Source organism: Saimiri boliviensis, chromosome 1 (genome assembly GCF_048565385.1).
Source record: "Saimiri boliviensis isolate mSaiBol1 chromosome 1, mSaiBol1.pri, whole genome shotgun sequence".
Lineage (NCBI taxonomy): Eukaryota > Metazoa > Chordata > Mammalia > Primates > Cebidae > Saimiri > Saimiri boliviensis.
This window is the reverse complement of record NC_133449.1, coordinates 141,367,576-141,391,594: the sequence shown is the minus strand read 5'-3', so window position 1 is coordinate 141,391,594 and position 24,019 is coordinate 141,367,576. Positions and strand designations below refer to the sequence as shown.

General features: G+C 45.3%; 1 protein-coding gene across 3 annotated transcripts in view; it reads right to left on the bottom strand.

Moving 5' to 3' along the window:
• The window catches only part of UTP4 (UTP4 small subunit processome component), a 49,043-nt gene that overhangs the window by 5,178 nt on the left and 19,846 nt on the right, over nt 1-24,019 (bottom strand). For all 3 annotated transcript variants that reach the window (XM_039473953.2, XM_010350693.3, XM_010350695.3), the window contains 8 exons: nt 14,218-14,389; nt 14,021-14,112; nt 12,033-12,129; nt 11,243-11,307; nt 9,419-9,541; nt 7,937-8,093; nt 5,133-5,239; nt 1,605-1,700 (listed from right to left, as the gene is read on the bottom strand). In XM_039473953.2, the coding sequence (XP_039329887.1) occupies nt 1,605-1,700; nt 5,133-5,239; nt 7,937-8,093; nt 9,419-9,541; nt 11,243-11,307; nt 12,033-12,129; nt 14,021-14,112; nt 14,218-14,389 (909 nt within the window). The remainder of the gene's footprint in view (nt 1-1,604; nt 1,701-5,132; nt 5,240-7,936; nt 8,094-9,418; nt 9,542-11,242; nt 11,308-12,032; nt 12,130-14,020; nt 14,113-14,217; nt 14,390-24,019) is intronic.

Genomic DNA, 24,019 nt, shown 5'->3' with positions numbered 1-24,019 from the left:
ACCAAGTACCAGTAAAAGGTATTGGGTTAAACATTACCATTATGTGTGACAAAGGCAAAGATAAGGCTTCACTACTCTTTCAGTCTTTGATCAAGACTCAAGTCTACAAAAGAGATTTCATTTTTTGGACAGTGTGCATGTGTGAGTGTAAAAACTGACCATCAAAACAGTAAGCATCATTTGCCTAGCAGTCTACTTAAATGTGCTTCCAAAATTACATTTAATCTTTCCAACAGCTCAGTGAGGTAGATATCATCGCCAATTTTACAGATAAATACATAGAATAATTGATAGCTTCCTAATGTGTTCTGCAGCCAAGGTTTTTTGTTTTTCTTTTTGAGACGAATTTTCGCTCTTGTTACTCAGGCTGGAGTGCAATGGCGTGATCTTGGCTCATCGCAACCTCCGCCTCCTGGGTTCAGGCAATTCTCCTGCCTCAGCCTCCTGAGGAGCTGGGATTACAGGCACGCGCCACCACGCCCAGCTAATTTTTTGTATCTTTAGTAGAGACAAGGTTTCACCATGTTGACCAGGATGGTCTCGATCTCTTGGTCTCTTGACCTCGTGATCCACCCACCTCAGCCTCCCAAAGTGCTGGGATTACAGGCTTGAGCCACCACGCCCGGCCCTCAGGTCTTTGTTTTTTTTTAAAAAAAGATCTCTTTATAGGCCGGGAGCAGTGGCTCACGCCTGTAATCCCAACACTGGGAGGCCCAGCGGGTGGATCACCGGAGGTTAGGAGTTTGAGACCTGGCTGGCCCAATGTGGCAAAAACCCCATCACTACCAAAAATAGCAAAAAAAAACCCAAAAAAACACCAGAGGAAAAAATCTATTTATTCTCCTTACAAATTGGTAAGGAAAAAGGCAGATTTGGTTCTAATTTTGGCTGAGATTAGGTACTAATCTTACTAGGGCTCGATTTCCTCATCTGCAAGGGTAAAGGTGAATAATACAATCTTTTAGTCACTTTCAACTCTCAAAATTTTATACCATTCCATATCGAGTTTAACACCCAAGCCCAGCTGGGCGTGGTGGCTCACGCCTGTAATCCCAGCACTTTGGGAGGCCAAGGCGGGTGGATCATGAGGTCAAGAGATTGAGACCATCCTAGTCAACATGGTGAAACCCCGTCTCTACTAAAAATACAAAAAATTAGCTGGGCATGGTGGCACGTGCCTGTAATCCTAGCTACTCAGGAGGCTGAGGCAGGAGAATTGCCTGAACCCAGGACGTGGAGGTTGCGGTGACCCGAGATCACGCCATTGCACTCCAGCCTGGGTAACAAGAGCGAAACTCCACCTGAAAAACAAAAACAAACAAACAAAAAAAACACCCAAGCCCATGTCATCTCTGCTCTAAAATAATCAGAAAAATGAGTTCTTCAAAATTCCTCCTCCATTTAAACTGCATCCCATCAAACCAATGGATACTGCTGGCCTGTGATGAGCCCAGACAGGCAAGGAAGCTTTACTTCACACAGGAGAAAACTACCTTATCTCCTCCAGCACCTTCAAAGAAAAGCTCCCCTCAACTGCTCAATATCCCAGCTTCCAGGTTACTATCCACAAGGAAGGGATTAGAAAGCACTGGAATCTCCCTTACCTGCTGGTCAGAATGAGCGATGACAAGGTTGTTGGCATTAGGGGCAATGGCCATAGCAGTCACTGGGAAATTGTAAGCAGGCACCGTGCAGTGAAGCTGAGAACAAATAACAGACACAATTCTAAGTGACACTTGTCCTCAGCAAAGACTGAATTGTCTAGGTCAGGAGTTTAAGTAGTGCTCCTTGGAACTCAAAAGGGTTCTCTGGAAGTTCCCAAAAATTTCAGGCACTTCCCCAACCAATGAACTTTAATTTCTTTACTCTTTTTTTTTTGGAGACAGAGTTTCACTCTTATCATCCAGGCTGGAGTGCAGTGGCATGATCTCAGCTGACTGCAACCTCCACCTCCCAGGCTCAAGCGATTTTCCTCCTGTATTCAAGTGATTCTCTTCCCTCAGGCTCCCAAGTAGCTGGGATTGCAGAAGCCCACCACCACATTTGGCTACTTTTTTGTATTTTTAGTAGAGATAAGGTTTTGTCATGTTGGGCAAGCTGGTCTCCAACTCCTGACCTCAGGTGATCTGCCAGCCTTGGCCTCCCCAAGTGCTGGGATTAAAGGCATGAGCCACCATGCTCAGCCTCATCTTCTTAAAAAATGCCTATTGGCTGGCCAGGTACAGTAGCTCACACCTGTAATCCCAACACTTTGGGAAGCTGAGGCAGGCCGACCATGAGCTCAGGTGTTCAAGAGTAGCCTAGCCAACAGAGTGAAACCCTGTCTCTACTAAAAATACAAAAATTGGCTGTCGTGGTGGCAGGTGTCTCTAATCCCAGCTACTTGGGAGGCTGACACAGAAGAATCGCTTGCACCTGGAAGGTGGAGGTTATAGTGACAGGAGATCGCGCCACTGCTCTCCAGCTTGGGTAACAGTGCAAGACTCAGTCTCAAAAATAAATAAATAAGGCTGGGCGCGGTGGCACAAACCTGTAATCCCAGCACTTTGGGAGGCCGAGGCGGGTGGATCACGAGGTCAAGAGATCGAGACCATCCTGGTCAACACGGTGAAACCCTGTCTCTACTAAAAATACAAAAAATTAGCTGGGCATGGTGGCGTGTGCCTGTAATCCCAGCTACTCAGGAGGCTGAGGCAGGAGAATTGCCTGAACCCAGGAGGCGGAGGTTGCAGTGAGCTGAGATCGTGCCATTGCACTCTAGCCTGGGTAACAAGAGTGAAACTCCATAAAATAAATAAATAAATAAACAAACAAATAAATAAATGCCTACTGGTTGGGCACGGTTGCTCACACCTATAACTATAGCACTTTGGAAGGGCCAGGGTGAGAGGAATACTTGAGTACAGGAGTTCAAGACCAACCTGGGCAACACAGGAAAACCGTATCTCTTAAAAAAAAATGTCATGAAGTGGGACTTAAGAAAAAAAAAAAAAAAAAAAGATTAGCTAGGTGTGGTGGGGCTCGCCTGTAGTCCCAGCTGCTCAGGAGGTGGAGGTGGGAGGACTGCTTAAGCCCAGATGTCAAGGCTGCAGTTAGCTGTGATTGCGCCACTGTGCTCAGTCTGGGCGACAGAGTGAAACCCTGTCTCAAAAACATAAAAAGCATAGTTAACCACTTACAAAATGAACAGCATTTGTGGAGAACTGAGAGTAAAAAGCCTTTCCCTCAGAGTAAATCCTTCAATACAAATTGCTCATGTCATTGAACAGGGCATCTACAGCTATATGCTAGGTTTTAAAGAAATTAACATCTAGGCATGGATTTTTATGTACAATTGCAAAGCATGTGCATGCTACACACACTCTTAATCAGGGGTCCCCAAACTACGGCCCATCCTGAGGCCATTTATCCGGCCCCCGCCACACTTCAGGAAGGGGCACCTCTTTCATTGGTGGTCAGTGAGAGGAACACAGGATGCATCCGCATCCTGTGCTCCTGGAGTACTGTATGTGGTGGCGCCGCAAAGCGCAGCATCACTCACTACAGTACTACTTCCGGTGATGCGGGATGCATGCGTCACGGCTCTGGAAGCGCGTCATATGACTCACATCCGGTCTGCGGCTGCAGCGCCCCACGTCACTGGAAGCAGTGTGAAATAACAGCAGAAGTAGGAAGAAAGGCAAAGCACTATAACCATTACTACACAGTACAGTGGCCCCCATACTCCCCCAAATGTACAACAACATAATGGCCCCTATAACCTCCCTTTGCCCAAAAGTCTTCCCCTACATTACTATACACCGTGTTTCCCCTATTATAAGACCCTGTCTTATATTCATTTTACCCCCAAAAGACAGGGGCTGTCCTTAGGAGGTGTCTTATAATAAGGGAAACATGCAGCAGTGGGCTTCCCACAGAAGAGGCCCACCGCTGCTGCATTTGTCCAGGACGCTGTATACACAGTGTCACAGGCTGATCACCGCCATCCCCGTATACAGCACTAGAGACGGTGCTGGGCCTGTGACACTGTATACCGCTGTCTGGGATAGTGGAGGCAGCAGCGCTGGCTGTGAAGGGTGTCACATCTTGCATAGTCCGGCCCTCCAACGGTCTGAGGGACAGTGAACTGGTCCCCTGTGTAAAAAGTTTGGGGACCGCTGCTCTAAATGCTAGGCAAGACTCAAAGACAAGTGCTCAGTACATGCTCCTACTACAATGCAACAAAGGTTATACTACGCACTTAACAGGCAAACTCATTAAGTGTTGCAGTTTGACATTATCCTATAAACTTTTAATGCTTATTCCAAGTTTTGGGTAGTTCAAATCTGATTTTTATGATGAAGATGAGGACTTGGAATACTAATGCCTCAATTTATGACTGACAGCATCATTACTGATCAGTGAAAAATGTTTCCCCAGTATTCCTTTTTTGAAGTTTTAATAGTGTTTACCTTGAGATTACAAGGCAAGGCATGAAAAGAACTCTTATTATCTGCAACTATTTGTCGTGTACACAGCATTTTCCTCCCCAAAATATAGAAAGAACCTAGATGTGTTTACATCATCCACAAATCATTAATTTCAAATTTCCATGTATGAATGGTTTCACTGGGCCAGTAGCTGATTTTAATGTTACAGAGAATGGCTTCTGGGTTCCATAAAAATAAAACAGAATTCCAAACCTGGAAAAAATTCTTCATTAAAAAGAAAAAAGTCAGGGGCCGGGCGCGGTGGCTCAAGCCTGTAATCCCAGCACTTTGGGAGGCCGAGGCGGGTGGATCACGAGGTCAAGAGATCGAGACCATCCTGGTCAACATGGTGAAACCCCGTCTCTACTAAAAATACAAAAAATTAGCTGGGCATGGTGGTGCGTGCCTGTAATCCCAGCTACTCAGGAGGCTGAGGCAGGAGAATTGCCTGAACCCAGGAGGCGGAGGTTGCGGTGAGCCGAGATCGGGCCATTGCACTCCAGCCTGGGTAACAAGAGCGAAACTCCGTCTCAAAAAAAAAAAAAAAAGAAAAAAGTCAAATAAATTTCCAGGTCATGCCAATCTGCCTTGAGTCGTTTAACTGCAGGGTGAACTGCCTCCTGTACAATGATTCAAACTGCTGCCATGAAACCCTATGCTCACCTTTAGCTGTTTTACATTGTAAACATGGACTCCAGCACTGGTACCTGATGCAGCTAGCCAATTCCCATCTGGACTGACTGCCAAAAGACACATGGCCTCCACTGTCCCTGTGAAGAAAGAAGAGTTGGATATCTGAATTCAGTGTCCACAGCCAGCCCTGCCCTGGATATGATGGCAAAAGCCAAGGAGACTCTCGGAGTTTTAAATCACTGCCAGGATAATTTTTTAATCACTGTGCAAATTAGTTCTAGATGTTAATGTGTCTACTTTTTCCATCTAATTATTTAGCCATCCCTCATGTAAAGATTCAGAGATAAAAAAGAAGTTATTACTTGCTCAGGCCTAAGACACTGCTTACTATGGGAATAGAGAATCATGGTAGCATCTGCCACTAAAATATATACTAATTGTTTCAAACTCCTTTCCTACCAAATATTTTTTTTTTTTTTAAAGATGAGGTTTCACCATGTTGGTCAGGCTGGTCTTGAACTCCTGACCTCAGGTGATCTGCCCAACTTGGCCTCCAAAGTGCTTGGATTACAGGCGTGAGCGACCACGTTCAGTCCCCAATGTTTTTTTTTAAATCAAAGTTATGAACGGGCTTGGGCACGGTGGCTCACACCTGTAATCCCAGCACTTAGGGAGGTGGAGGTGGGTGGATCGCCTGAGTTCAGGAGTTTGAGACCAACATGGTGAAACCTCATCTCTACAAAAAATACCAAAATTAGGCCAGGCACAGTGGCTCATGCCTGTAATCCCAGCACTCTGGGAGGCCAAGGAGGGTGGATCACAAGGTCAGGAGATCGAGACCATCATGGGTAACACAGTGAAACCTGTCTTGACTAAAAATACAAAAAATTAGCTGGGTGTAGTGGCACATCCCTATAGTTCCAGCTACTAGGGAAGCTGAGGCAGAAGAATCACTTGAACCTGAGAGGCAGAGGTTGCAGTGAACTGAGATCACACCACTGCACTCCAGCCTGCATGACAGAGTGAGACTCTATCTCAAACAACCCCCTATCAAAAAAAAACCAAAAACACAACAACAACAAAGTTACAAACAGCAAGTTCAATAGATTTAACGCCTATCTAATTTATTGGGTGCCTGCTGTATATTTTGCATTAAGGGAGGATGGGCATGTCTGAGCCATCTTTGTCATCTAGAGACTTTAAACCAATCTGGCAACATGACGACTAGTGTGGGATAAAAATTGGACAGTGATGCTCTATGCCAAAATGCGTGCTGCATGTAACGCCCCCAAACGATAAAATGGCTTTATAACAAGCATAACCCAGCTGCCAAAGGATGGGTGGGGATGGGGAGAAAAGGATGGGGAACGGTGCAAGCTAAGTGATGAGGACTAGAATATGCAGGTTTGAGGGCTGTGAAGAAACCAGCTTGACTACAAGGGGAAGTGAGATGAGAGAAGTGAAAAAAATAGTCATATACATAATGCAGAGCTGAATCTCAAGGAGTGCTAGATGCAAGATAAATAGTCTAAGTTTTGTAATAAAAACATATATAGATAATAAATAGTATGATTTATCTGACCCCTAACTTGTGGGTTTCTTGTGTAGACTTCGGGATCAGCTTATGAACAGTGAGACTTGAGGTTAAAAGAGTTGACTTTCACTAGGCATGGTGGCTCACACCTGTAATCCCAGCATTTGGGAGGCCGTGGCAGGAGGATTGCTTGAGCCCAGGAGTTCAAGACCAGGCTGGGCAACATGGTGAAACCCTATCTCTACAAAAATACAAAACTTAGCTGGGTGTGGTGGCACACTCCTGTGTACTTGGGAGGCTGAGGTGGAAGGATCACCTGAGCCTGGGGAGGCTGAGGCTGCAGTGAGCCATAATCACACCACTGCACTTCAGCCTTGGCAAAAGAGCAAGACCCTGTCTCAAAAAAGACAGGGTGACAGACTGAAATGACAGTGAAGCAGCTAAAATCCAGGACAAGAGAGAGGGGAAAGGCCCACAGAAAGTATCCAAACAACCAGCAGCTTAAGCTGGAAGCTAAGTCTAAGTCCTTAACAGTTAGCCATAGCTAGCTACGTAGACAAACTCATGTTAATAATACTCATATTCTCAAGGAGAATAGAAAAATGGTCAGGAACATTAAATGCGGGTAATTAAACTGTATGTAAAAGGATACTATTGGGCCAGGCACACTGCCTCATGCCTATCATCTCAGCTAGGAGGTCAGGATGGGAGGATCACTTGAGCCCAGGAGTTCAAAACCAACCTGGGCAACATAATGAGCTCCTGTATCTACAAAAAAAAAAATCTAAAAATTAGGTGGACACAGTGGTATGCATCTGCAGTCCCAGCTACACAGGATGCTGAGATGGGAGGATCACTTAAGCCCAGGAGGTCAAGGTGGCAGTGATCTATGATTGTACCTTTTTATAAACCACCAAAAAAGGCAACATGCCCACAAAATACTTACATATAAATACCTATTAGAAAACATCAAAATATTAATGGTAGCTATTGTTAGGATTAAAATAATTTTAACTTTCTTCTTGCTCTGCTAACAAACTAAGAAGGATGATGAAACTTCTCTGGCCCCAAATAAGGAATCAAAAACCCAGTGAGAAAAGAGTAGGTGTGAAGAGCATTGCAGATCTCATCGAGAGTCTTCATCTGCCAGCTATCTCCTCCTACTTGAAACTGCAAACATCTGAGTGAGTGGATCTGCAGGGTAGGAGGAACACGAGGGAACTCCCGACATGGAGGCTTAAAAGGAAAAAAGTTACATCTTAGACGCAAGTCTCCCCATGGCCAGTTACCAGATTCCCACCTGACTGAGGCTGGAAAGCATGCAGGTGCTTGAAGCTTCCTCCTGACAGTTGAACGATATGCAGAGCTCCTAGATTTGAAGCTACAAAGAGCTTTGTTGAGTCCTCAGAAAACAAAATCTGAAGGGCAGAGCGAAGGAATGCTGGCATTTTGGAAACCTTTGGGTGAACCAATAACAAAAGCCAGTGAGAGAAGGGAGACCTACAGCCCATCAGAAACCATCACAGCCATGCTTAAGTTACATTAAAGCTTCCTGTCTCTAAGTAAGCCAACTGACTCAGGACACAGAACACTGGTTTCTCTCCAGTAACCTATACATCCCTCTTCCATCTCTTTACTAAATATTCACTTTCCTATCAAAGAAATAACTATGTCACAAATCACTAAACAGAAAAGCCTTAACTTTACTGCCTTTAGGGCATTCCCCCACCCCTCTAAGAACAGAAATCAAAATGGAAATAAAGGCTGGGTGCAGTGTCTCACCCAGCAATTTGGGAGGCCAAGGCAGGTGGACTACCTGAGGTCAGGAGTTTGAAACCAGCCTAGCCAACGTACTAAAAACTGTCTCTACTAAAAATACAAAAAATTAGCTGACGTGGTGGTGGGCACCTGTAATTCCAGCTATTCAGGAGGCTGAGGCAGGAGAATTGCTTGAACCCAGGAGGGGAAGGTCACAGTGAGCCAAGATTGTGCCATTGCACTCCAGCCTGGGTGACAAGAGCAAAACTGTCTCAAAAAAAAAAAAAAATGCTGAGTGTGGTGGCTCATGCCTGTAATGCCATCACTTTGGGAGGCCAAGGTGGGTGAATTACCCAAGGTCAGGAGTTTGAGACCAGCCTCAGCCTGGCCAACAAGGTAAAACTCTGTTCTCCACTAAAAATACAAAAATTAGACTACTCGGGAAGCTGAAGTACAGAATTGCTTGAGCCCAGGAGGTGGAGGTTGCAGTGAGCCAAGACCGCGAGCCATTGCACTCCAGCCTGGGCGACAAGAACGAAACTCTGTCTCCAGAAAAAAAAAAAAAGGAAATAAAACATCATTTTGTAATAGCCCTCTCCAAATAACTTTTATTTATTTATTTATTTTGAGACCGAGTTTCACTCTTGTTACCCAGGCTGGAGTGCAATGGCGCGATCTCGGCTCATCGCAACCTCCGCCTCCTGGGTTCAGGCAATTCTCCTGCCTCAGCCTCCTGAGTAGCTGGGATTACAGGCACGCGCCACCACGCCCAGCTAGTTTTTTGTATTTTTAGTAGAGACGGGGTTTCACCATGTTGACCAGGATGGTCTCGATCTCTCGACCTCGTGATCCACCCACCTCGGCCTCCCAAAGTGCTGGGATTACAGGCTTGAGCCATTGCACCCGGCCTTCCAAATAACTTTTAACTGAGCAATGATTCACATTCAGTTATTTTCACTTCATACAAAAATAACACATTTAGGAAGTTTCCTCTTAGGTGACCAGACACTGGGCTATCACTTACCCTTTTGAGGCTTATGTTGTCATGTTCATAATTCAGTCGATAGAGAAAAAACCGAGAAGCTGTAGAATAGGCTATCCAACTTCCACATGGGGAGATACAACTGCAGATAATGTTCTCAGGACCCTGGCAATATCAGGAATCAAGATGAATGTGCAATTAAACTTCACATAATAAGGTGCACTGGGACACAACACCTCAAGCTCTTGCCACTCTGGACATGTCCACAGATACCTACACATGATCTCGATCCTCATGTGATCTGTGTCACTCTGATTATTTCAGAGGCAGAGTACCTAAAAGGTGTGGCTCTGATTTCCAAATCCAAAAATGAAGGTCTATTCTTATCTTTGCCCTTTGAATACTTCACAGATGGCCTCTTACTAAACCCCAACTTCAGAAACCTAAGCAGGAAGGAATTCACTGAACGAAAGCTTGGGAGGATAGGTGGTTTGGAGTACTTATTTTCTGTTTTGTCTATGACATTCTGCTTTAAAGACTTCTAAGAAATAGTAAATGAAAAACATTTGGAGGCCGGGTACGGTGGGTTGTGCCTGTAATCCCAGCACTCTGGAGAGGCTGAGGTGGAGGATTACTTGAGCCCAGGAGTTCAAGACCTGTGTGGACAAACATGGTGAAATCCTGTCTCTACAAAAACTACAAAAAATTAGCTGGGCATGGTGTTGCACATCTTTAGTTCCATAAGGTGGGAGGCCAAGGTGGGAGGATAGCCTGAGCCCAGGAGGTTGAGGCTGTAGTGAGCCATGATGGAACCCCTGCTATCCAGCCCGGATAACACAATGAGACCCTGTCTCAAAAAAGTAAGCAAACAAACGAAAAATCAACCAAACAACAAACAAAAAAGAATCTGGAGAATAAAGTTGAATGTAACATTCATTTAATTTTTAAAAACTCACAAAACAAAATGATCTTTTTCCCCATTGTATAACATTTTGTATTATTTAAATTTTTCTTTTTTTTTTTTTTTTGAGACGGAGTTTCGCTCTCGTTACCCAGGCTGGAGTGCAATGGCGCGATCTCGGCTCACCGCAACCTCCGCCTCCTGGGCTCAGGCAATTCTCCTGCCTCGGCCTCCTGAGTAGCTGGGATTACAGGCACGCGCCACCATGCCCAGCTAATTTTTTGTATTTTTAGTAGAGACGGGGTTTCACTATGTTGACCAGGATGGTCTCGATCTCTTGACCTCATGATCCACCCGCCTCGGCCTCCCAAAGTGCTGGGATTACAGGCTTGAGCCACCGTGCCCGGCCTGAATTTTTAAAAATACGCACATGCTTGGGCAACGTGGCTCATGCCTGTAATCCCAGCACTTTGGGAGGCTGAGGTGGGCAGATCACCTGAGGTTGGGAGTTCGAGACCAGCCTGACCAATATGGAGAAACCCTGTCTCTACTAAAAATACAAAAAATTAGCCGGGCATGGTGGCGCATGCCTATAATCCTAGTTTTTTGGGAGGCTGAGGCAGGAGAATCACTTGAACCTGGGAGGTGTAGGTTGCAGTGAGCTGAGATCATGCCATTGCACTCCAGCCTGGGCAACGAGAGTGAAACTCCATCAAAACAAAAAAACAAAAACAAAAACATTATTTTCATAATAATATCAAAAGGAGAGACATCTATTTCCTGTATACATTCATTTAATACATTCTCAATGTCTAATTATAATCACAGGAAACCCAGTCCTGGTAACATAGTCTTTCATTCAAATAGTTTTAGAATTTATACAATTTATGATATGAACTAACTAACCTCAAAATTCACAATGGGAAAAACATTCCAGATTTCAGAGCCCAAACAAGCTTCCTTACCTTCGTCTTGAGATACAGTAAATGATCTGCATTTTTGGAGAGTGGAAGAATATCCCCATTCTTGCCTGAAACAAGAAACTTCCCTGAGATTTTTCTTAGGAAAAAAGAGTACTGTTTATTTTTTCTTCTAAAAAGTCACTCCTTAGAAGAATGGAATCTCTGGCAGTGGGAAATCAGAAAAATGTAAGCTTACTAAGCTCACAATTTATGAGGGTATATGAAGAGGAAAACAATGAGTACTTCCTTGGCTTCTATCCTGACACATCACTAACTCCCTGAAGCTCTACTCCATAGCCAGGCATGCAGGTGGAGTATGCGTGGCCTCAATTTTAATCCACTGCAAACAAGAGGACCAGCATTTCCTTAATAGGTCACAGAAAAAAGCCACTAGGCTGTCACTCTGATAAGATTCGTGTGACCTTCTTTTTCATACATTACTGAAATGGATCATTACTATCCATCATTAAATCTTGCTTATTTTTCAACAGCCTGTTTTCTTCTCAGTCAAGCTAGGGCAAATAACGATTCTCCAATTCTCACCTTGACTACATCCTGCAGCACACCACCAAGAGCCATAAACTTTTAAGAGATGATCCAATAACCTGCTAAAGATTCTAATACTCTAAAATTAGAGTATTATTTGCTTTATCTAATGGGTGGGAAAACCATTAGTTAAAATGGACACAAAAATCGACTTCAGTTTTTCTATAAGCAGAATTCCAACTGCAATTCTGATTTCTGGCTTCTCTCTCCAGTTTTCTTATTGCAAAAAAACTTGCTCCCATTTTACCTGTTGCAACTGTGGATCCCAGTCGCCAAAGTTCCAAGTGATGAGCAAACTGGAAGAGGAGAAGCTGCCTCTTTCTAGAACAGGAAATGAGACGTCGCTATATCCAAGAATCAAAAAGTTAAAAAATAAGTCAGGATCATCTACTGCCTCAGTACCAGATACAGCAGCACCACCTTAGCACATGTTTTACTGCTGAAATTCACTTCCTTGACAAACATTTCCTAAGTACTCCCATATGCCAGGCACTGTCCTGGAATCTATGAATGCAATGAAGAATTAAAACAGCTACTGCTCTTAAGATGATTCTAGAGAGATGACACAGAACTACATCAGCCATTATACTTCAGGGTACCAAGAATTTTTAACATGGCTAAACACAGTATGTACTGAAAAATAAGGAGAGAGAACATCTAACCTAGCTGAGTGGTGGTAAATACAAAGCCCAGATGAGGTTCACCGGGAAAGACCAGTCAGGCAAAGGAGGCAAGGCAGAATGTTGTGAGGAGGTTGATGGCATGTGACACAGCTCAAAGGTAAAAAGAGTATTCAAGGGACAAAAACACGTTGAGAATGGCTAGCCTGGGTTAAGGGCGCTACAAGTGTGAGAGGTGAGACAGGAAGCTGAAGGGCCAGGCCCGGAGGGAGACAGGTTCTATATGCCACACTAAGGAACCTATCTTTATGCTGAAGCCAACAGGGATAACAGGAGGCTTTGAAGCATGGAGTGATGAACAAAGTTGCTTTAAAATAGATCAGTGGGCCTGGAGCAATGGCAAGTGCCTGTAATTCCAACACTTGGGAGGCCGAGGTGGGAGGACTGCTTGAGACCAGGAATTTGAGACGAGTTTGAGACCAGCCTGGACAAGGTAAGTGAGATATTATCTCTATTAAAAAAATTAAAAAAAAAAAATTAGCTGGGAGGCTGAGGCAGGAGAAACGCTTGAACCTGGGAGGCAGAGATTGCAGTGAGCTGAGATCATGCCACTACAATCCTGCCTGGGCAACAAGAGCGAAAACGCCATCTCAAAACGAAAACAAAAACAAAAAAACAACTAGCTGAGTGTGGTGGCGCACACCTGTGGTTCCAGTGACTCAGGAGGCCGAGATGAGAGGACTATTTAAGCTCAGGAAGCAGAGGTTACAGTGAGGCAGGATCACGCCACTGCAATCCAGTCTGGGTGACAGAGCAAGACCTTGTCTCAAAAACAAAAACTAGGGCCAGGCGCAGTGGCTCAAGCCTGTAATCCCAGCACTTTGGGAGGCCGAGGCGGGTGGATCACGAGGTCAAGAGATCGAGACCATCCTGGTCAACATGGTGAAACCCCATCTCTACTAAAAATATAAAAAATTAGCTGGGCATGGTGGCGCGTGCCTGTAATCCCAGCTACTCAGGAGGCTGAGGCAGGAGAATTGCCTGAACCCAGGAGGCGGAGGTTGAGGTGAGCCGAGACCGCGCCATTGCACTCCAGCCTGGGTAACAAGAGCGAAACTCCGTCTCAAAAAAAAAAAAAAAAAAAAACTAAAGAAATAAAATAGGATCAGTGAATAGGCTAGAATGACCCAAATGGAAATAAAAGGACAGGATTAAGAAGCTACTGTAGGGGCAGGTGCAGTGGCCCACGCCTGTAATCTCAGCACTTTGGGAGGCTGAGGCGAGCAGATCACCTGAGGTTGGGAGTTCAAGACCAACCCGACCAACATGGAGAAACCCCGTCTCTACTAAAAATACAAAATTAGCTGGGTGCACTGGTGCATGCTTGTAATCCCAGCTATGCAGGAAGCTGAGGCAGGAGAATCACTTGAACCTGGGAGGTGGAGGTTGTGGTGAGCCAAGATTGACCCAATGCACTCCAGCCTGGGGAGTGAAACTCTGTCTGGGGGGAAAAAAAATTCCTACAAATTTGCCGAGCATGAGCTGTGTTCACAGCCCTGTGGGACACAGGGATGGGGAGATGAGGGGTTGGCAGGGGTTGGGAATGGAAACTTACATGGGGAAAGGTGATTTTTCGGAGAGCAGCATCATAATTCTTTACCTCAACCTTCTCCATGAGAGGACGAATGACTAAGTGGGTGTCAGTGCCTAGGAATGGGGGGGAGAAGGTGTACAGAATTAGAAGTTATGCCGTATGAGAACAGCCAGAGCCAGGAGAGGTAAAGCAGCAGCTTTGCTGGGAGGAGAACCCACCTCCGGATATCAGTGATGTTGGGCTGTGGGCCACAGTGCGCACGTCATGAGTGTGATGCTGGAATGGTTTTGTCCGAACCCACTGCTTCTCACTGCTGTTAGATGTCACAGGGACCAGCTGAAAATGGAAGACTGTCCCCTCGGCTGTGCCCACCACAAAACTGTCTTCTTGCTGAAGATTAAATCATGAGGGAGACACATGTAAGCAAAACAAGGTCTGACTGGAAAAATACTCCCTGAGGTTTTCTGTCTGGGCAGCTTAGGGGTAAACCTATGCCCAGAATCAGTAGGAAAGTTACAAGGGTCTTTTCTCTCCAGAAGCTAAAGATTCCATCAGAGGAGCAAGGTCAGACACAGGTAACAATGCCCCCCTACTGATAAAATTAACAACGTCTACAGTAGGACCAATATAGTAACGTTTCATATACACAACCTAGATCTCCTTAAAATAGCAGAGAGAGATAAAATACCTAGGACCTATCTGAGAAATTTAAATCCTTCTAAAGAACATGAGGGAAAACCTAAACAAACAAATCCGTACCATGTTCTTTAATAGGTATATTCAACATGATCAAAATATTATCACTAAAGAAATATATTAAACCAATAAAAACACTCATAAGCCGGGCGCGGTGGCTCAGGCCTGTAATCCCAGCACTTTGGGAGGCCGAGGTGGGTGGATCACAAGTTCAAGAGATCGAGACCATCCTGGTCAACATGGTGAAACCCCATCTCTACTAAAAATACAAAAAATTAGCTGGGCATGGTGGCATGTGCCTGTAATCCCAGCTACTCAGGAGGCTGAGGCAGGAGAATTGCCTGAACCCAGGAGGCGGAGGTTGCGGTGAGCCGAGATCGCGCCATTGTACTCCAGCCTGGGTAACAAGAGCGAAAACTCCGTCTCAAAAAAAAACAAAACAAAAACACTGATAATCTTTTATTTGGAGCGAGAACAGTTGTTTCATATTTTATTAAAAATATGTAAGAAACACCAGGCACGGTGGCTCACGCCTATGAGTGAGCCTCCTTTTTTTTTTTTTTTTTTTTTTTTTGTCATTCATTCTCTTTTATTTAACTTTAAGCAGAGCTTAATCAGAAAGAACTCAGAGGAGTAAGGCAACACCAACACCGGGGTGTACGATTCATACAAGGCTCCCCCCGACACCAGTTCCAGTCGGGAGGGACTTGGAGTGGCCTGCCACGCCGGGGCAGTGGAGCGCATGAAAGCCTTAACTTGGGACCCGAAGAGTAATGTGACTGCGAAGGCACCGTCGACGTCCGGCACCCCCTGTAGACGGGCACATAATAGATACATTTCTGAAGATAGTGATGGAAACTGGGGCCCAGTACTTTGGTAGGCCAAGGCAGGCAGATCATGAGGTCAGGAGATCGAGACCATCATGGCCAATACAGTGAAACCCCGTCTCTAATAAAAATACAAAAAATTAGGCCGGGCGCGGTGGCTCAAGCCTGTAATCCCAGCACTTTGGGAGGCTGAGGCGGGTGGATCATGAGGTCAAGGGATCGAGACCATCCTGGTCAACATGGTGAAACCCCGTCTCTACTAAAAATACTAAAAATTAGTTGGGCATGGTGGCGTGTGCCTGTAATCCCAGCTACTCAGGAGGCTGAGGCAGGAGAATTGCCTGAACCCAGGAGGCGGAGGTTGCGGTGAGCCGAGATCGCACCATTGCACTCCAGCCTGGGCAACAAGAGTGAAACTCCGTCTCAAAAAAAAAAAAAAAAAAAAAAAATTAGATGGGTGTAGTGGTGTGTGCCTATAATCCCGGCTACTCGGGAGGCTGAGGAGGGAGAATTGTTTGAACCAGGGAATCAGAGGTTGCAGTGAGCCGGGATCACACCAGAGAGAGACTCTGTCTCAAAAAAAAAGAAAAAAGAAAAAGAAAAGAAAAGAAAAAAGAAAAAATAACAAGAAACATCAGCCAGGCATGCTGGCTTACTCCTGTAATCCCGGCACTTTAGAAAGCTGAGGTGGGTGGATCACTTGAGTCCAGGAGTTTGAGACCAGCCTGGCCAACGTGGTGAAGCCCGTCTCTACTAAAAATACAAAATTTGCTGGGCATGGTGGCACATGCCTGTAATCCCAGCACTTTGGGAGGTGGAGGTGGGTGGATCACCTAAGTCAGGAGTTCAAGACCAGCCTGGCCATCATGGTGAAACCCCATCTTACAAAAAAAAAAAAAAAAAGATTCTCCCACCTCAGCCTCCCAAGTAGCTGGTATTATAGGCACACACCACCACATTTGGCTAATTTTTGCTCTTTTTTTTTTTTCGAGATGGAGTTTTGCTCTTGTCACCCAGGCTGGAGTGCAATGGTGCGATCTCAGCTCACCGCAATCTCCAATTCCTGGGTTCAAGCCATTCTCCTGCCTCAGCCTTCTGAGTAGCTGCGATTACAGGTGTGTGTCACCTCGCCCAGCTAATTTTTGGATTATTAGTAGAGATAAGGTTTCACCATGTTGTCCAGGCTGGTCTCGAACTCCCGACCTCAGGTGATCTACCTGCCTCGGCCTCCCAAAGTGCTGGGATTACAGGTGTGAGTCACTGCACCGGGCCTTGAATTTTTTTTTTTTAAGTAGACAGTGTTTCAACCATGTTGGCAAGGAAGGTCTCAAACTCCTGACCTCAGGTAAGCCACCTACCCCAACCTCCCAAAGTCTCATCTTTAAAAAAAAATTAAAGAAATAAATAAGAAAAAGCAAACAGGCCGGGCGCGGTGGCTCAAACCTTTAATCCCAGCACTTTGGGAGGCCAAGGCGGGTGGATCACGAGCTCAAGAGATCGAGACCATCCCGGTCAACATGGTGAAACCCCGTCTCTACTAAAAATACAAAAATTAGCTGGGCATGGTGGCACGTGCCTATAATCCCAGCTACTCAGGAGGCTGAGGCAGGAGAATTGCCTGAACTCAGGAGGCGGAGGTTGCGGTGAGCCGAGATCACACTATTGCACTCCAGCCTGGGTAACAAGAGTGAAACCCCGTCTCAAAAAAACAAAAAAACAAAAGAGAAAGCAAACAAACAAAAACACAAGCCCACAACACAAACAAAAAACCCAAACAAGAGTAGTAATGTGACTGGACGTGATGGCTCACATCTGTAATTCCTGCACTCTGGAAGAGAGGAGAATCACTTCAGCCCAGGAATTTGAGACCAATCTGGACAACATAGTGAGACCCCATCTCTACAAAAAATGTTAAAAACTTAGCCTGGTGGTACACGCCTGTAGTCCCAGCCACTTGGGAGGCTAAGGTAGGAGGACTACTTCAGCCTGAGAGGCAGAGGCTGCAGTGAGCCATGATTACGCCACCGTACTTCACCTGGGTAACAGAGCAAAATCCTATTTAAAAAAAAAAAATAGTAATGACGATATACATCGAAAAGAACTAAAGACAGGAACTCAAACATATACAAATACAGGCTGAAGATTTCTAATCCAAGGCCAGTCGTGGTGGCTCACATTTGTAATCCCAGCACTTTGGGAAGCTGAGGCAGGTGGATCACCTGAGGTCAGGAGTTTGAGACTAGCCTTGGCCAACATGGTGAAACTCTGTCTCTACTAAAAAAATTGGCTGGGCATGGTGGTGTGAGCCTGTAATCCCAGCTTAAAAAAAAAGAAAGGATTTATAATCCAAAATAGAAAACTTTTTGAGTGCTAATATGACACCACAAGTGGAAAACTTCACAATTCACCTGATCTGCTGGATCAAAGTCAAAACTATTTCATGCATAAAATAAACAAAATATTGTACAAAATTACCTTCAGGCTACGTGTATATAGTATATATGAAACACAAATAAATTTCTTATATAGGCTGGGGTCCCATCGTCAAGATATCTCATTATGTATATGCAAACATTCCAAAATCCAAAATCTGAAACACTTTTGGTCCCAAGCAGAACCAGATCAGACACTCAACCAGTACTTGTACTTCAATGTTCAGAGAAGCATTATTTTTTTTTTTTTGAGACAGAGTTTAACTCTTGTTGCCCAGGATGGAGTGCAATGGTGCAATCTCAGCTCACTGCAACCTCCGCCTCCCGGGTTCAAACAACACTTCTGCCTCAGCCTCCTGAGTAGCTGGGATTACAGGCACACGCCACCATGCCTGTCTTCAAGTCCCGACCTCAGATGATCCTCCCACCTCCGCCTCCCAAACTGGTGGGATTACAGGTGTGCGCCACCACATCTGGTTCTGACATGGAATCATAAAAGAACTGAAGGACGGGCATGCTGGCTCACACCTGTAACCCCAGCACTTTGGGAAGCTGAGGCAGGCAGATAATGAGGTCAGGAGTTGAGACCAGCCTGGCCAACGTGGTGAAACCTCATCTCTACTAAAGATACAAAAAAATAGCCAGCCATTGTGGTGGCACATGCCTGTAATCCCAGCTACTTGAGAGGCTGAGGCAGGAGAATCTCTTGAACCTGGGAGGTGGAGGTTTCAGTGAGCTGAGATCTCACCACTGCACTCTAGCCTAAGTGACAAGGTGAAACTTTGCCTCAAAAAAATTACCAAAAAACAAACAAAAAAACCCCCCAAAAAACTGGCAGGGCATGGTGGCTGATGCCTGTAATCCCAGCACTTTGGGAGGCCGAGCCAGGCAGATCCCGAGGTCAGGAGTTTGAGATCAGCCTGGCCAATATGGCAAAACCCCATCTCTAGTAAAAATACAAAAATCGACCAGGTATGGTGGCGTGCACCTGCAATCCCAGCTACTTGGGAGGCTGAGGCAGGAGAAATGCTTAAATCCAGGAGGTGGAGGTTGCAATGAGCCGAGATCGTGCCATTGAACTCCACCCTGGGCGACAAGAGCAAGACTTCATCTTAAAAAAAAAAAAAAAGAAAAAAGAAAAACCCAAAAAACTGAAAGGGAAACAAAAGAAAAGGCTCTCTTAGAACATAGGAGTTAGGAAGCAAAGGGAAAGAAAATCCAACGTTGAATTGAGATGAAGAGTTCCCAATTTAATCAAGAGTAACTGCTTCATACAGAAAAAAAAAAAAAAAAAAAAAAAATCTCAGTACTGACCTCTAAATGAAAGCAAATATTCTCTACAACTCCCTTCAGGAATCAGTACTCACCTCATAGATGAAGGTGAAAAACATGTAAGAAAATCAAAGGACTGGATATTTGCCACAATTAACTTTTTAGTCAATGAAAATCCATTAAAATAAATGTGGGCAGACATAGTGACTCATGCTTGTGGTTCCAACACTTTGGGAGTCCAAAGTGGGAGGATCTCTTGAGGCCAGGAGTTTGAAACCAGCCTAGGATACATGGTGAGAACGCATCTCTACAAAAAATTTTAAAAATTAGCTGTGTGTGGTGGCATGTGCCTATAGTCCTAGGTGCTCAGAAGACTGAGGCAAGAGGATTGCTTGAGACCTGGAGTTAGTGGCCAAAGTGAGCTATGATCACACCAATGCACTTCAGCCTAGGAGCGAGACCCTGTCTGCAAAATAAAATTTTTTTAATGGCTCATGCCTGTAATCCCAAAACTTTGGGAGGCCGAGGTGAGCAAATCACGAGGTCAGGAGATCAAGACCATCCTAGTCAACACAGTGAAACCCCATCTCTACTAAAACTACAAAAATTAGCTGGGTGTGGTGGTGCATGCCTGTAGTCCCAGCTACTTGGGAGGCTGAGGCAGGAGAATTACTTGAACCCGGGAGGCAGAGATTGCAATGAGCCAAGATCGTGCCACAGCACTCCAGTCTTACGACACATCAAGACTCCGTATTTAAAAAAAAAAAAAAAGCCTGGAGGCCACACGGGGTGGCTTACACCTGTTGAAATTAGAATCAGTTTCAGGCCGGGCGTGGTGGCTCAAGCCTGTAATCCCAGCACTTTGGGAGGCCGACGCGGGTGGATCACGAGGTCAAGAGATTGAGACCATCCTGGTCAACATGGTGAAACCCCATCTCTACTAAAAATACAAAAAATTAGCTGGGCATAGTGGCACGTGCCTGTAATCCCAGCTACTCAGGAGGCTGAGGCAGGAGAATTGCCTGAACCCAGGAGGCGGAGGTTGCGGTGAGCCGAGATCGCGCCATTGCACTCCAGCCTGGGTAACAGGAGCGAAACTCCGTCTCAAAAAAAAAAAAAAAAAAAGAAATTAGAATCAGTTTCAAAAAAGACGTGAGAATAATGAAAATACCATCCTCACTCTGTGTCAGACACTGTACTTGGCACTTCACATGCACTACCCATTTAACCCTGCCCCAAGAGGTATGTGTTACTGGCATTCCTGGGTTTTTCACAGAGGGGAAAAAAACTGAGGATTAGAAAGCAGTAACTCTCTTGAGGTAGGCACGTAGCTAAGTGGTATCATTGGGACTTACTCTTTGATAAGCATTTTTGAGCACAGGAATTTATACGATGGTATTTTTCTTTTTTTTTTTGCTTTTGTTTTTGTTTTTTTGAGACGGAGTTTTGCTCTCGTTACCCAGGCTGGAGTGCAATGGCGCGATCTCGGCTCACCGCAACCTCCGCCTCCTGGGTTCGGGCAATTCTCCTGCCTCAGCCTCCTGAGTAGCTGGAATTACAGGCATGCGCCACCACGCCCAGCTAATTTTTTGTATTTTCAGTAGAGACGGGGTTTCACCATGTTGACCAGGAGGGTCTCAATCTTTTGACCTCGTGATCCACCCGCCTCGGCCTCCCAAAGTGCTGGGATTACAGGCTTGAGCCACCGCGCCCGGCCTACAATGGTATTTTTCAACTTAAGTACCAAAATTCAGATTCTGAGATATACATTTTCCCTTTTTTTTTTTCTCTGAAACAGAGTTTCTTTTTTGCTGCCTAGGCTGGAGTGCAGTGGCGCAATCTTGGCTCACTGTATCCTCCGCCTCCTGGGTTCAAGCGATTCTCCTGCCTCAGCCTCCCAAGTAGCTGGGATTACGAGCGCATACCATTCATACCTGGCTAATTTTTGTATTTTTGGTAGAGTCTTGGTTTCACTATGTTGGCCAGTCTGGTCTCTAACTCCTGGCCTCAAGTGATCCACCCTCCTCAGCTTCCCACAGTGCTGAGATTACAGGCGTGAGTCATTCCACCTGGCTCCTCCTCTTCTTCAATGTTATTATGTACTGTATTAATGCACTATAACACTGTTCTACTTTTTCCTCTTAACAATATATCCCAGAAATTGTTCCACAGCAGTAAATATACACCTTCGTTGTCCTTTAAAACAGCTCCATAATATCTAATTACATTTTTTTCTTTTTGAGAGGGAGTCTTCCTCTGTTGCCAGGCTGGAGTGCAGTGGTGCGATCTCAGCTAACTGCAACCTACACCTCCTGAGTGATTCTCCTGCCTCAGCACCCCCAAGAGCTGGGACTACAGGTGCGCGTCACCACACCCAGATAATTTTTGTATTTTTAGTAGAGACAGGGTTTCATCATGTTGGCCAGGATGGTCTCAATCTCTTGACCTTGTGATCTGCCCGCCTTAGTCTCCCAGAGTCCTGGGATTACAGGTGTGAGCCACCATGCTTGGTCTGAGTAATTACACTTTAAATGGTACTAAATTTAATAATTAACTCTTCTTTTTTTTGTTTTTTTGACATGAAGTCTCACTCTGTTTCCAAGGCTGTAGTGCAGTGGCGTGATCTTGGCTCACTGCAACCACTATATCCCAGGTTTAAGTGATTCTCCTGCCTCAGCCTCCTGAGTAGCTGGGACCACAGACACACACCACCATGACTGGCTTTTTGTATTTTTAGTAGAGATGGGGTTTTCCCATGTTGGCCAGGCTGGTCTCGAACTCTGGAGCTCAGGTGATCGCCCACCTCGGCCTCCCAAAGTGCTGGGATTACACGTGTGAGCCACTGCACCCGGCCAATAGTTAATTCTTAAGTATAGTAATTACAAGTGTTGGGGATGAAAACTCTATTTTTAAAGGGGAATTTTTTGGAGGCCAAGGCAGGTGGATTACCTGAGGTTGGGAGTTCAAGACCAGCCTGACCAACATGGTGAAACCCCATTTTTTTTTTTAAAGCCAAAAAAAAAAGGGCCGGGCGCGGTGGCTCAAGCCTGTAATCCCAGCACTTTGGGAGGCCGAGCCGGGTGGATCACGAGGTCAAGAGATCGAGACCATCCTGGTCAACATAGTGAAACCCCGTCTCTACTAAAAATACAAAAAATTAGCTGGGCATGGTGGCACATGCCTGTAATCCCATCTACTCAGGAGGCTGAGGCAGGAGAATCACCTGAACCAGGAGGCGGAGGTTGCGGTGAGCCGAGATCACGCCATCGCACTCCAGCCTGGGTAACAAGAAACTCCGTCTCAAAAAAAAAGCCAAAAAAAAAAAAAAAAAGTAAATAAAAATTCAAGGGAAATTTATCCTACTCATTTTAATTTATACCACTATTATCATTTATATGTGACATTAAATGTTTTTCAGGGCTTTAACATATATCAAACTAGTCTCAGAAAAGCTGTGAAACAGAATAGGAACACTACACTAGAATATGGATGTCAGCATGTAGGATAGCACATAATTCTCAAACGAAGGAGGTAAAGAACAAAGGATCTAGTCAACAAATAAAATCATTTTCCATGTCTCACTGCTAAAATACTCAAAGGTTTCTAAATGAGAATTCATGTCACCAGTCTTGTACAATATTTACGTCATAGAAAATAATAGGCTGAGTGTGATGGCTCACACCTGTAATCTCAGCACTTTGGGAGGCTGAGCTGGGTGGATCACTTGAGGTCGGGAGTCTGAGACCAGCCTGGTTATCACGGTGAAACCCCATTTCTATAAAAAAATATAAAAATTAACCAGTTTTGGTGGTGGGTACCTGTAATCCCTCCTACTCTGGAGGCTGAGGCAGCAGAATTGTTTGAACCCAGGAGGCAGAAGTTTCAGTGAGCTGAGATCATGCCACTGCATTCCAGCCTGGGTGACAGAGCAAGACTCTGTCTCAAAGAAAATAGGCCAGGCAAGGTGGCTCATGTCTATAATCCCAGCAAAGGTTTGGGAGGCAGAGGCAGTGGATCACATGAGGTCAGGAGTTCCAGAATAGCCTGGCCAACATGGTGAAACCAAGTCTCTACTAAAAATACAAAAAATAGCCGGGTGTGATGCTGGGTGCCTGTAATTCCAGCTATTGGAAAGGCTGAAGCAGGAGAATCACTTGAACCCAGGAGGCAGAGGTTGCAGTGAGCCTAGATCGCACCATTGCACTCCAGCCTGGGTGACAAGAGCAAAGTTCTGTCTAGAAATAAACAAACAGCAATAATAATACTAAGTCAAGGCCAGGTGTGGTCGCCCACGCCTGTAATCCCAGCACTTTGGGAGGCTGAGACGGGCGGATCACGAGGTCAGGAGATCAAGACCATCCTGGTCAACATGGTGAAACCCCATCTCTACTAAAATTACATGAAAAAGAATTTAGCTGGGCGTGGTGGCATACGCCTATAGTCCCAGCTACTCCGGAGGCTGAGGCAGGAGAACTGCTTGAACCCAGGAGGTGGAGACTGCAGTGAGCCAAGATCATGCCACTGCACTACAGCCTGGGCAACAGTGCAAGACTCTATCTCAAAAAAAAACACCAAAAAACAAAAAACAAATAAGTTTTGGCCAGGTGTGGTGATTCCTGCCTATAATGAGAGGCTGAGATGGGAGGATCCCCCAGCCCAGGAATTCAAGACCACCTTGGGCAACATAGGGAGACCCTCATCTCTATTTTCCTAAAAAAGTAAATTAAAAATAAATATATAGCCGGGCGCGGTGGCTCAAGCCTGTAATCCCAGCACTTTGGGAGGCCGAGGCG